This window comes from Oryx dammah, unplaced genomic scaffold, assembly GCF_014754425.2.
Source record: "Oryx dammah isolate SB20612 unplaced genomic scaffold, SCBI_Odam_1.1 HiC_scaffold_11, whole genome shotgun sequence".
Taxonomy (NCBI): domain Eukaryota; kingdom Metazoa; phylum Chordata; class Mammalia; order Artiodactyla; family Bovidae; genus Oryx; species Oryx dammah.
The window spans coordinates 45416060-45429969 of NW_024070195.1; the positions used below are offsets into that span (position 1 = coordinate 45416060).

The 13910-nt window shown below is 41.7% G+C and overlaps 1 protein-coding gene across 1 annotated transcript in view; it reads left to right on the top strand.

Moving 5' to 3' along the window:
- The first annotated feature begins 7145 nt into the window (after nucleotides 1–7145).
- Nucleotides 7146–13910, top strand: part of HCRTR2 (hypocretin receptor 2) — a 139619-nt gene continuing 132854 nt past the window's right edge. Inside the window, exon 1 of the mRNA XM_040249184.1 lies at nucleotides 7146–7368. Within this exon, the coding sequence (XP_040105118.1) occupies nucleotides 7146–7368 (223 nt within the window). The remainder of the gene's footprint in view (nucleotides 7369–13910) is intronic.

The window sequence follows — 13910 nt, forward strand, 5'->3', positions numbered from 1 at the left end:
AGGCTTCAGCAATACGTGAACCATGAATTTCCTGATGTTCAAGCTGGTTTTAGAAAAGGCAGAGGAACCAGAGATCAAATTGCCAACATCCGCTGGATCATTGAAAAAGCAAGAGAGTTCCAGAAAAACATCTATTTCTGCTTTATTGACTATGCCAAAACCTTTGACTGTGTGGATCACAATAAACTGTGGAAAATTCTGAAAGAGATGGGAATACCAGACCACCTGACCTGCCTCTTGAGAAATCTGTATGCAGGTCAGGAAGCAGCAGTTAGAACTGGACATGGAACAACAGACTGGTTCCAAACAGGAAAAGGAGTACATCAAGGCTGTATAATGTCACCCTGCTTCTTTAACTTATATGCAGAGTACATCATAAGAAACGCTGGACTGGAAGAAACACAAGCTGGAATCCAGATTGCCAGGAGAAATATCAATAACCTCAGATATGCAGATGACACCACCCTTATGGCAGAAAGTGAAGAGGAACTAAAACTTTCATCCTCTTGATGAAAGTGAAAGAGGAGAGTGAAAAAGTTGGCCTAAAGCTCAACATTCAGAAAACGAAGATCATGGCATCCGGTCCCATCACTTTTTGGGAAATAGATGGGGAAACAGTAGAAACAGTGTCAGACTTTATTTTGGGGGGCTCCCAAATCACTGCAGATGGTGACTGCAGCCATGAAATTAAAAGATGCTTACCCCTTGGAAGAAAAGTTATGACCAACCTAAATAGTATATTCAAAAGCAGAGACATGACTTTGCCGACTAAGGTCCGTCTAGTCAAGGCTATGGTTTTTCCTGAGGTCATGTATGGATGTGAGAGTTGGACTGTGAAGAAGGCTGAGTGCCAAAGAATTGATGCTTTTGAACTGTGATGTTGGAGAAGTCTCTTGAGAGTCCCTTGGACTGCAAGGAGATCCAACCAGTCCATTCTGAAGGAAATCAACCCTGGGATTTCTTTGGAAGGAATGATGCTAAAGCTGAAACTCCAATACTTTGGCCACCTCATGTGAAGAGTTGACTCATTGGAAAAGACTCTGATGCTGGGAGGGATTGGGGGCAGGAGGAAAAGAGCACGACCGAGGATGAGATGGCTGGATGGCATCACGGACTCGATGGACGTGAGTCTGAGTGAACTCCGGGAGATGGTGATGGACAGGGAGGCCTGGCGTGCTGCGATTCATGGGGTCGCAAAGAGTCGGACACGACTGAGCGACTGAACTGAACTGCACTGGCAGTCTCTTTTTTGGTTAGACAATCATCAGAGTACTTGCAGGTAACAGACTCTTCTCATAAAGGGTGCTCATAAAAGTGCTTGCTTAGAATGGGCAAGCACTCCAAAAGTTACAGTCTGTACCTTTGTATTGGAGTATAACTGCTTTATAATATTGTATTAGTTTCTTCTACACAAGATGAACCAGCTATATGTATACATAAGTACTGTTCCACCTGACCTCCCTCCCACCTCTCCCATCCCACTCATCTAGGTCATCACAGAGCACTCAGCTGAGCTCCTTGTGTGATAAAGCAAGTTCCTGGTGGGAATGTAAATTGATACAGCCACTATGAAGAACACTATGGAAGGTCCTTAAAAAACTAAAAACAGAACTACCTTTTTATTGTTGTTTTTCAGACACCAAGTCATATCCAGCTCTTCACAACCCCATAGACTGAAGCAGACCAGGCTTCCCTTCACTATTTTCCCAGAGCTTGCTCAAACTCATGGCCACTGAGTTGGTGATGCCATGCAACCCTCTCATCCTCTGTCACCCCCTTTTCCTCCTGCCCTCAATCTTTCCTTTCAAGAAGTGAGCTCTTTCCATCAGGTGACCAAAAAGTATTGGCGCTTCAGCATCAACATCAATCCTTCCAATGAACATTCAGCGTTGGTTTCCTTTAGGATTGACTGGTTTGATCTCCTTGATGTCCAAGGGACTCTCAAGAGTCTTCTCCAGCACCACAGTTCAGAAGCATCAATTCTTTGGCGCTCAACATTTTTATGGTACTCACATCCATACATGACTACTAGGCAAATCATAACTTTGGCTGTACAGAACTTTCTTGGCAAAGTGATGTCTCTGCTTTTTAATATGCTGTACAGATTTGTCATAGCTTTCCTTCCAAGGAGCAAGTATCTCTGAATTTCATGGCTGCTGTCCCCTTCTGCAGTGATTCCAGAGCCCAAGGAAATAAAATCTGTCCATGTGTCCACTTTTACCCTTTCTATTTGCTGAGAAGTGATGGGACTGCATTTGTAACAAATTCAATTAAGACTTTTAAAAAAACATAAAAAAGATACACATTAACTTTTTTAAAGAGTTACTCCTAATAATGTCACATCATCAGAAGCCCCTTTCATTGTTTTTATCTGAAAATGTATTTCTAGATTCCCTGCGATTCAAGGATTTCTCCAGAAAACTCTAGCTCAAGGCCACAGTGTTTGAAGCCTAGAGACATCAGATAACATCCTGCAAACATAAGGCATTTATTTCCAGAATCTGTCAGTTCAACACAGTCACTACTAAGAATGCTCCAACTTGAAATAATGAATTTTTATTTTTTGAGATAAAATAAAATTTTATTCTGACAGAAGCAAAGGAAGGAGAGCTACTTGCTTTCAAATACTGAGAAGTCAATAGTGGAACACCTCTCTGTTCCTTTCTTTAATCTTTAAAATACACAGAGAAACAGAGACATAAACCTCACTTTTAAGTTTCATGCATTGGAGAAGGAAATGGCAACCCACTCCAGTATTCTTGCCTGGAGAATCCCAGGGAGAGAGGAGCCTGGTGGGCTACCATCTATGGGGTCGCACAGAGTCGGACACAACTGAAGCGATTTAGCAGTATTATGTAGTCAGCCTTCCTCAAGGCAGTGCTAAAGAAAGATGCTTGCATCTGGATGATGTCTGTTTGGGCAGTTAAATTTTAAAATAATACTCACCTCTCCACACTCCCTACAAATGCTGCCTTCCTTTTGAAAGCAGGATGAGACTTCCTCCTACCAGCCCTCACCTTCAGATCCACCCTTCTCCGACCCAGTCTCCACATCAGTGCCAAGGCGGGTTGTACAAGCCTGACCTTGCTCACCTCGCCTGGTTTCACCCCCACACTCTGTGTTTTCCCAAGTCTCCATGCATGTCTGTTCCCTCTGCCTGAACACTTCCTGTCCTTAACCACTTAGACATCTTCTCCTTCTCTCCAAGGGGTCAGCTCAAGAGTGACTTTCCCGGTGGGGGACCATCCATTCAGTTCTCTCCAAGTGAAATTAGGTGATCTTTCATGGACTCGTGATGCTCTCACAGAGCGATCCTATAATTACAATGCTTCTAATTCACCATTGGACTATGAGATCATTGAGGCTGGACTATGTCTTATTGATCATTATGTCCTAGCTCTTAGTGATGTGCTCCTTGGCACATACAGATATTCAGAAGCATTTATTGAAATGGATCCATAATGTCATTTTAAGGCTGCAAAAAGTGTGGAAGATCTGGGACAGCCTATACAATTTGAGATCTCTGAGTAACATAGCTACAAACACTGAAAAGCAAAAAAAATCTGATTTAGAGATTTATTTTCCTTTACTTTCTCATTTTTAATATATTCAGGCTAGCAGCAAAGCTAAATAAAAGTGAGAAAAAATTAAGCTGGGTAGTTAATCAGGATTACTCAGATTATTGTGATCTACATTTTTAAAGGAAATGTATTAACACTTAGAGTAATAACAAATAATATTCACATCATGAGATTATATAGTTTAAAATTTTATTCAGCATACATTTTCCAGATAATTTTCTATATACCAGACACTGTTCTAAAAATATCAATTCATTTAATTCTTATAGCAGCCTTAAGAGGTCATCATGACAAACTTGGAACTTTCTTTACTGTCTTATGATATTGGCCTGACTCCTTCTCCCTATACCCAGCAAAAAGATTTGGAATTAAAGAAAATAATATCAACAGAACAAAAAATTCTTTTCAAATATCCTAAAAGGTATCCAAAGATCTAATGAGCGAGGTCATATCAAAATGAGAATTGCAATATTCAGCATCTCTAATGTGCTTGCAAAAAGATAAAACAAATGATAACTTGAATATTTTAGTGAATTTTTGTATGACATTGGAGTATTGCATATTTAAAATAAATCACCTGATAAACGCTGAACAGCAGGGTTCCAGAAATGGAATCCTTACAGGATCAAGATAAATCCAGGCTCATCATAGCATAAAGCAGGTGTCGGAACAAAATCTTAAAGACATTCTCGTTTCTCCTTATTGACACTTTTAGTGAAGAGTGATGATTAATTACAGGTAGAATATTTTAAAAGAGCATTGGAGGTACTGAGAGGGTGAAGTGCCTCCCAGGGAAAGCTAATGGCACTGAATACAATGGAATAGCGCATGATGCCCATATTTATGGAATGTCAATCGCAAGGAATTTGCAGAGGTTAATGAATAGAGGTTGAAACTAAAGTTATAGCAACTTTTCCTATTTTGAAAAGATTAATGCAGGGAAGTGGGAAAGATAGATGTCATTAAATCAGAGGAACACATTATATCACAGGATCATGTTAGCAGATTTGTATCAGTGACTGTGAATGAAGCCACAGAAGGCCTGCTTGTCAAATTTACTGATGACATCAGCATTCAAGAAGATTTTGTTAAGCCTCAAATTAGCAAAATTAAATTAATTTATGCCTTTACCATTTGGGCAAAGGTGACATGTCTTCACTCAGGTCTTTTCAACCATCTATTCTTAACATGGACTTTGAAATTCTCCACTCACTTCATCAGTTTGATTTTCATCATGGCACTTATCCTTCCTCATAATTATCTTAAGTATTTGCTAGTATTTATTTATTTATTGAGTATTTGTTCAAATGTTATTCATTTCTTAAGTATTTTTATTAGTAATGCATAAAAGCATAAACCTTGTTCAACTTGTGTCACTGATTGAAATAAAAGCACCAAGTAAATATTTGTCCACAAAATACCTATCTAATTCATTTCTCTCAAAAATAAATTTGACTAGTGCAGATTGGAAAAAAATACCACACTAGTATTTCTTGTGAAACATGACACCCATTGAATAATAAAAGCATTAGGCTGAGATCAGAAGATAGTTTTGTCACTGATACCTCACTCGACATTTCATAAATCACTTAATTTCTCCAGGAACAGTTTTCTCACGTGTAAAACTGGGCCAGCAGTAGCCAGCCTCTCAGGCATTTTTACATTTCTATGCATTAAAGAATTTTGTAAACTGTAAAGTACAGAACATATATGAAGAATTATGATTGGGGGGTGGGATAGGGATCTTAACTAAACACTAGATATGCATTAATAGTGTTTTGTGACTTTGGAAAGAATTGGTTACAAACATTGGTTGCATCCAAAGAATAGTTTAGATTTTGTACTGGCAAAACAGATTACTGCACCTCACCCTAGCTGCATACTCTGCAAGACATTGACAACTGTCCTAAGACCAGGCCAAGGTAGGTTGTGGAGATAGTGTCACTTGAACAACAGTGAGAATAATTGTGGAAACAGTGAACAAAGGAAGCATGGAAGGGGATGGAGGGAATTGTGATGCTTATTTTGGGTATGTGAAGGATTGTCATGTGGAAGATATGTTGCCAGTAAAGATGCAGTAAGAGGCAAACTAGGAATTAGGAATGAAAAATTGAGAAAGACAAACGCTGGTTTAAGACCTTATTTTAATGTAAGGAAGAGTTTCCTAAGCTTTCTAGCAGCCACATGATGATGGAGGTAGTGAATTGTGGTGGTCACATCCAAACTAGGTGGAGACACACAAACAATATTATCAGAAGGATTTTAATATTAAACTGAAGTTCAGGCTAGCTGATTCCAAGGTCCTGCCCAAGTCCAGCATTGTAATCAATCCAATGCAATACTCCTATCATGATTATTGAAAGTGAGAGGATCACGAACTCAAGCTCTGACAAATCCCCAGGTGCTACTCTTGGAGACAAAATCAATCCATGAAAGAATGGCAGGTGATACCAGTCCTGAGTCAATGAGAAGAAAGAGTGGCCAGGGTGCGGGGTTCCCCAGAGAGCTCATGGCTGGGTGTGCACCACTCCTGCCTACAGTTGTGTGTTGTTTAGTCACTAAGTCATAGCCCGGGCTCCTCTGTCCACGGGGTTTCCCAGGCAAGAATACCACTGGATCGGGTTGCCATTTCCTTCTTCAGGGGATCTTCCTGACCCAGGGGTTGATCCACCTCTCCTGCACTGGCAGGTGGGTACTCTACCACTAAGCCACTAGGGAAACCCACGTCCTACTGAGAATCCCTTTAATGTTGTGGGTTATCGTCCCTCAAGGATTTGCTGCTATATTTCACAAGACACTTGCTGTTGCAAAGATCAATTCCGATTATATACATATATCCTTCTGTTCAAAAATGATCTCCAGCTCGTTTGAGGAGCAGGGAGAAGGAAAGGAGGAGATACCTCAAAGAGGCAGCAAGTGCTACGTTGGCAAAGCCAAGCAAATGTTGCCTGAAATGGCTTTTGCATCCCCCAACCTGAGGAACACAGTGACTGCCCCTCATCCCTATCTATTTATGTGTCCCCCACAAAAACATAGGCACATCCTATATTAACCCTCTGTTGCCAGCCTTCATGCCCAGAGATCTACACTTGAGACATGAAAGGGGAAAAAAAAAAGTAGAAAAGAGGGAGATGGAACCCACGGAGACACAGGTTGACATCGTTTTCATGAATTCTTTTTTTTTTTCTACTTTAGTCCTAGCTCCCCTGGGCGCGGGAGGAGGCTGTGGGCTGCGGACTCTGCGCTGGAACCAGGAGTCATTGAGTCGGAGCCCAGGGAGCGTCCCCTCCCGGTGTCCCTGCTGCAGCCTCCGGCTGGTCCCTGGATGCTCAGCCTCGCTACCTCCTGGTGCAGCATCTCCCGCAAAGACAGCCCCGCCGCCGCCGCACGGGGTGCCCGGTGGGCGCGAGACTCCGAGGCATTGGCTCCGTAACTTTTCACGTCATTTTCTGCTCCGGATCCCCTGGTAGCCGGTCCGCGCCTCCTCCCGCCTCAGAGCGCGGCGCCCATGGGGCAGGGGCCGAGCCGCTTGCAGCACTGAGTGGACCCGGGCTGGAGCCAGGGATGTCCGGCACCAAACTGGAGGACTCCCCCCCTTGTCGCAACTGGTCATCGGCTCCGGAGCTGAATGAAACTCAAGAGCCTTTTTTAAACCCCACCGACTATGACGACGAGGAATTCCTGCGGTACCTGTGGAGGGAGTACCTCCACCCCAAAGAATACGAGTGGGTCCTGATCGCCGGCTACATCATCGTGTTCGTGGTGGCGCTTATTGGGAACGTCCTGGGTGAGTGTCGCTCCGGGCAGCCCCCGCGGGGGCCACCAGGTCCACGCGCCCGGGGATGTCAATACCCCTCCTCCCCGCAGGGATGCACACAAAGAGGTCGCTGCTCTTGGGGTGGGGTTATTATTATTATTATTATTATTTCAACAGAAGTTTTCGGATTTTAGGAACCAGGACCGAGCCCTGGAATGGTGATCCTTTATTTCTGCAGGGATGCGCGGGGAGCCGCGCTGCCTTTGCGATCACCTGGGTTCCCAGCGCCAGAAGAAGGGCAGGGCTGTCCAGGTGAATGTGCCGGAGTGTGGGGGCAGTCAGTCATCATTTTTGTGTCACGTGGGCGTGGCCGGGTGTTTGGGGGTTCCTGGGGGGGAGATCAGTCTGGCCCGATGCGAAGCTGTGTCTCTAAGGGACAAGCTCTCCTGGGCTGGGGGAGTCATAAAAGATTTGTGAGCCCTGTACACTGTCCTTTGGCGAGAGAGAGGGTTGAGGCTCTGTCTAAAGGTGGTAACGAAAGTGCAGGAAGTGGGGACGGAGGCAGAGCAGGGAGGTGTACTCATGCACAGAAGCTGAATTAAAAGGGACCCATGCAGCTGGGAGCAAGCAAGAAGGAGGAGGGGCCTCTGAGAAAAGTACCAGGGCAATCGCGATCATTCATCCATCCATCTACCCCATCCATTCATTCATCTATCTACGGTACGCATGTATTTTCCAGAGCATGCTCCGTTTCCAGGCTCGGGAAATATTTGCAACTGATTTTTTTTCCCCCTAAAGCTGAGACCAAGCTTAGCGCTAGGTTCTCACTGTTCCTCTCTGTCTAGGTTTGTATGTAAACACACATTTCTTCGCCCACTTTACACCTCTGCACAATTTTTGAGGGGTTGGGGGGCGGAGTGCAGTGGCGAGATGATGGCTGTGGCAATGGAGTTTATTAGGGCAGCTGGAAACGGACTTTTTTTTAAAAAGCAGCTTTGGAGGGGAGGGTGGACTGCACATGAATTGTGAATGGAAGCAGCGTCTACCTTGATGAATGGAGAGAGAGTGGGAGGTGTTTAAGTGCAGAGGGCAGTGTGGAGGGAATCTCTGTGGAAAATGACAAGAGAGAAGCCAGGCTAGGAGAAGATGCTCTTGATTACAAAAAGGCAGAGAAGGTGAGTGAGGTGGAATAGGCTGGGAGGCACAGAAGTCCAAAACAGACTTTGTAACCGCAATGGAGGCTGATAAGCGACTTGCTAGGCTCTCAGCACCAGCTTGATTTCAACCTTCTCTCCCCAAGGGTGTCAGTCTGGTAAGAAGCATCCAATGTAGCCCCTCAGCTATTCAGGGGCAGAGTAGCTGATAGGTGACTGAAAGGCCTTCCTCAGAACTAGTAGATTATTATTTGATAAGAAAGATAAGAACCCTCTGAAAACTTTAGTTGGCCCCGTCTATATGTTCTTTCAGCCTGTTTTAATTTTGCTGCTGTTTTTAAAGGCAAACATAATGGAAATCTTTTGAGGATGCAAGTTAGGTGGATGGAGGTGGAAATACATTATTTATTAGGGCTATCTGTTGTAAGGATAAATCTGTTAATCACAATGCTATGCTTTTCTTGTTTCCTTTCTTGTTATCCATCCTTAAAACTATAACAATTAGGATATATGGCTACTAGCAGAGCAACATTTTACTGCATTATGCAAATACTTAATGATAAATGAATAATCAAAAATGAACATCTATTGAGTACCTACTGTGTCCCAGACACCTTCACATATGCTCTCTCACTTAAACCTAAGAGTAACCTACATTTGACAGAAGAAGCAAGACTTAAGAGAAATGAAATGAGTTGTTAAGGAACTTGATTCAGATTTGGTTCCATTTCTCATGACCTCAGTCCAGAATTCTCCACTGTTATTCCACTCTAGATTTAGAAAGTATATAGAGAATGAATTCTTTGCTCCTGGTATCTGCAAGCCTATTGAATGCATTTCCTGTTCTCCTCTGCATCTAAGTCCACTATTAATAAATTACCATGAAGGGTTAATTATTCTGTCATTCTCTCCAACAGAAATCCACACAGAGAGGAACTTTATTGCATTGCAGTAAAATTTTGACGTTTTGCAGAATGGTTACAAATCACAACTATTTTTCTTTCAGGCTTAACCTCTGTGGTAAAATTTGCTCCTTTTTGCTGGTATGTTACTCTAGCTTGCACAGACCTGTGATGCACTATCTTCGTATCCTAATTGCATAGTTGAGGGGTGCGTGTTTGCTAGTCTGAGGAGTGTTTTAGTCTCAGTAAGGAAACACGTCTACAGGAAGGCTGCCTGTTTGGTGACACCAAGGGAGAGAGCACTGTCCACATCCCTAAGTGCTGAGACGGCCAGTTTTATTCAGCTTAAAACAAATAAACAAACAAAAAAGACGTACCAAAAGCACTCTGTTTTCAAAAAACTGAAATCTTCTCTGGCTGGACTGAAACCCATATTCTTTACTGACATATTCCCTGAAAGTTGATGAGGTTGAAGTTTGACATTTAAGCAAATGAGAAGCATCATTACTCACAGACAGCTTCCTGCTCTTGGAAGTCTGTGCCAAATTTGCAAAACAGATTAGATTGCCCCTCCACCCCCATCGTATGTCATTTTATGCAGAGTGGCAGGACAAGAAGTCACATTATTCATTCAAGATAAAGAGGCAACATTAAGTATGAAGGTGAAATACCACAGCCCAGCCAGCAGATGTAATCACTGACTTCAGGTCCACTTACCATTTGTACTTTCATGTAACTGACTACTTGGAAAAATCTCAACCTTGTTGAACTTACAAAGAGAATGTAATCAGTTAGAAGTCATTACTCCCACAGTGTCCTTTTGTGAACAGAATGACAACATCACTATCATACCGCCTATTTTTCTGCTCTCCATGGTACCTGTCTCATTATATATCCTCTCCATCATCAGAAGATTCTTTCCCAATATAATAAGCAGTTTCTTAGAAAAAATGTTGACAAAAGTCATTCAAAAATAAGGCAAAAAAATTAGTCTACATGCAATTTCATGATTATACACATGCTAATGAAAACATGCACGTGTGTGTGTGCTAAGTCACTTCAGTCGTGTCCAACTCTTTGCACCCTATGAACCACAGCCCACCAGGCTCCTCTGTCCATGAGATTCTCCAGGCAAGAATACTAGGGTGGGTTGCCATGCCCTCCTGCAAGGGATCTTTCTGACCCAGGGATCGTACCCACATCTTTTGGGTCTCCAACATAGGCATGCTGGTTCTTTATCACTAGCAGCACTTGGGAAGCCCAATAAAAACATACACATGTCTAATTATAGAATTATAAATCTTAGAAAGGAAGGGGATTCTTGGTTTCTTTTTGGAGGTAGTGTTTTTCCACTATCTTCAAAATTATGTCACATATAACCTATTCCTAAGTATACCTTGTACTTTAGCCAAGTAGCTGCATTCAATTGTTAGATCAGTACATCTTTTTTAAAAATTTATTTTATTTTATTTTATTTTTTTGGAGGTTACTTTACAATATTGTATGGGTATTGCCATACATCAACATGAATCCACCACAGATATACACATGTTCCCCAGAGCAATGCTTCTTGTTGTTGTTTTCCAGTTGCTCAGTCCTGTCTGACTCTGTGACCCCATGGACTGCAGCACACCAGGATTCCCTGTCTTTCACTATCTCCCGGGGTTTGCTCAAGCTCATGTCCATTGAGTTGGTGATGTCTTCCAACCATCTCATCCTCTGTCGTCCCCTTCTCCTCCTGCCTTCAATCTTTCCCAGCATCAGGGTATTTTCCAGAGTGTTGGTTCTTCACATCAGGCGGCCAAAGTGTTGGAGTTTTAGCTTCAGCATCAGTCATACAGCAATGCTTTGTTTTTAAAATTCCTGTGTTTGTGGGGAGAAGATTCTTGGGAACACTCAGGTGAAGGTGAAGTCGCTCAGTCGTGTCTGACTCTTTGCAACCCCGTGGACTGTAACCTACTAGGCTTCTCTGTCCATGGGATTCTCCAGGCAAGAATACTGGAGTGGATTGCCATTTCCTTCTCCAGGGGATCTTCCCGACCCAGGGATCAAACCTGGGTCTCCCGCATCAAAGGCAGACGCTTTAACCTCTGAGCCACCAGGGAACACTTGAGAGAATATTTTTTTATATATCATTCCTACTACTCCTCGAGTAGAAACTGGATGGAGAGACAGGTTCTAGTCAGTTCAAGTTTTAAATATCTGAAGGAAAGGAGTAATTCTCTGCTTCTATTACTTCTGCATTCAGATGTATGGTGTTTTCACAGGAAGTGCTTTTGTCTTCCCTGTTGTCATCTTCATATGAAAAATGAGAACATTCAATAAATGACATCAGTCCAGCTGTGCATCTCACTTCTTGTGTGGCCATTAGCAAAACTGTCAAACTCTCCAAGTCTGTTTTTTCCAATTGAAAATTATTGTTTATAATTACTGACTTGACTCAGACATAGAGAACAGACTTATGGTTGCCAAGGGGGAGAGGGTTTGAGGGAGGGATGGACTAGGAGCTCGGGTTTAGCAGATGCAACCTATTGAATATAGATGGATAAACAACAAAGTGCTACTGTATCCTATGATAAACTGTAATGGAAAAGCTTATGAAAAACAATGTATTGATATGTATAACTTAATCAATTTGCTGTATAGCAGAAATTAACACAACATGTGTTAATCAACTATAAAACAACTATATTTGAATAAACTACACTTATAAAAAATAAAAGCAAAATAAAAAATAATTCCTGCCTTGTAGAAATCCTGTGAGGATATGGGAATATCCTATATATAGATATATAGAGGATTGCACATATATATTTTTTCTGGACACAGTGTACACTAAATGCCAATTTCTATCCCTTTATTCTCACTAGAAATCTCTCCCTGGTGTGGTTAGTAATCACCCTCTGCCTCCTTGACCAGTCTGTAGTTTTGCTTAGTCTTCATGACCTCTATTCTGGTGTTTTCTTCAACTGAGTGTTTTCCTAGAAGCTGTTAGTAGTATGGCATTGGCATACCCACCCAGCGCCACCCACTCACCCCCCCTCAGATGTTTATTGCATCATACTAACTGCTTAACATTGCCTTCCCACCTCTGGGTGACAGTCATTCCTAACCATCACAGTAAGTTTCTCTTGGTTACATTTGTATGCACTAGGTTCCATTCACTCAGTTTTTAAGGATTAGTCGGCTGGTCTAGCTGTATTGATGTTTTTAAATAGCATGCACACACATAATATGTTGGCTTAAAGAACACTGCCCATTAAGAAATGTATCCAAAAGAGTTATACTAAACTGAGTAGGTGGAATGGAGAAAATACATGTAATAGGATTGCTTCTTACAGAGCTGCTAGTCCTTTGCCCCAGACACGGAAATGGCATAGTTTCAAAGTTGCAAGTTTCTGTCGCTCCTAAATCTGAGACCTTTATTTTCTGCTTATCCTAAAGCCCACCTTAGCTCTGTGGGTCTTTTAGAACCCACCTTTTCTTACACAGGAAGCAGAAAGAGCTTAGAGATGATACATTACTCATTTCTGCTGAGACCAGAAGTCATGAATAGTGACCATAAAAGGTAAGATTAGCCACTAAGCTTTAAACTTGACTTTAGTTACAGAATGCAAAACATGCTTACCTGGAGAAGAATTAAACTGATACCCTCACATTTTTCCTAATATCATAGCCACTTAATTTTACCAGGTAAAATAAATCATGTTTTTGACTTGAACAGAATTTCAGTGATAACTTTTTAAATGACTGTCTCATAGATAACAGCAGCATTTATCATGGGCAGACAGTAATGAGATAACATGTGCTGCTGATAATCGAAATGGAATGGGTTCTTTCTTTATTTGAAAAAAAATGGTGAGTAAAATGAAATAAATGAAAATAATACCAATTTATAAAAGAGGCTGAATCTAACACTCAAATACAAGCACATCAACTTTTACAATTTTTTTCTAGATTTTGTTAGGGCATACATGTACTTTCTATGTTTATGTGAGTTTTTTTTTTTTTTCATATTTTAGAGCATGTTTGCAAATCCTTCCATACTGCAGTTATGTTAGCATTCCTAAGTTCCTGAATCTTACTCAGCTCCTCAGATTTCAGGAATATCCACCAGTGGTGTTATTTCCTTGTGAGAGATAATCTTTTCACCCTTCTTCTTCTAGAATTCTGACATACCTTCCAACCTTAGGGCTCTGTTGAATAATAATGGCTCTGCTGGCTCACTGGTGAGGTCCAATCAATGCATGTGACAAGTGAAATGAAGGGCATTAAAAAAAATCATTTATCTTTTTTTTAAATTTAAGGATAATTACAATGTTGTGTTAGTTTCTGCTGTATAACATAGTGAAGCAGCTATATATATATATATATATATTTATATATTCCTTCCTTCTTGAATCTGCCACAACTACCCCCATCCCACCTCTAGGGATGGGATCAGGCCCCTGTGGCTTATAGCAGGTTTCCATTATCTGTTTTATATATGGTGGTATATATATATATATATATATAT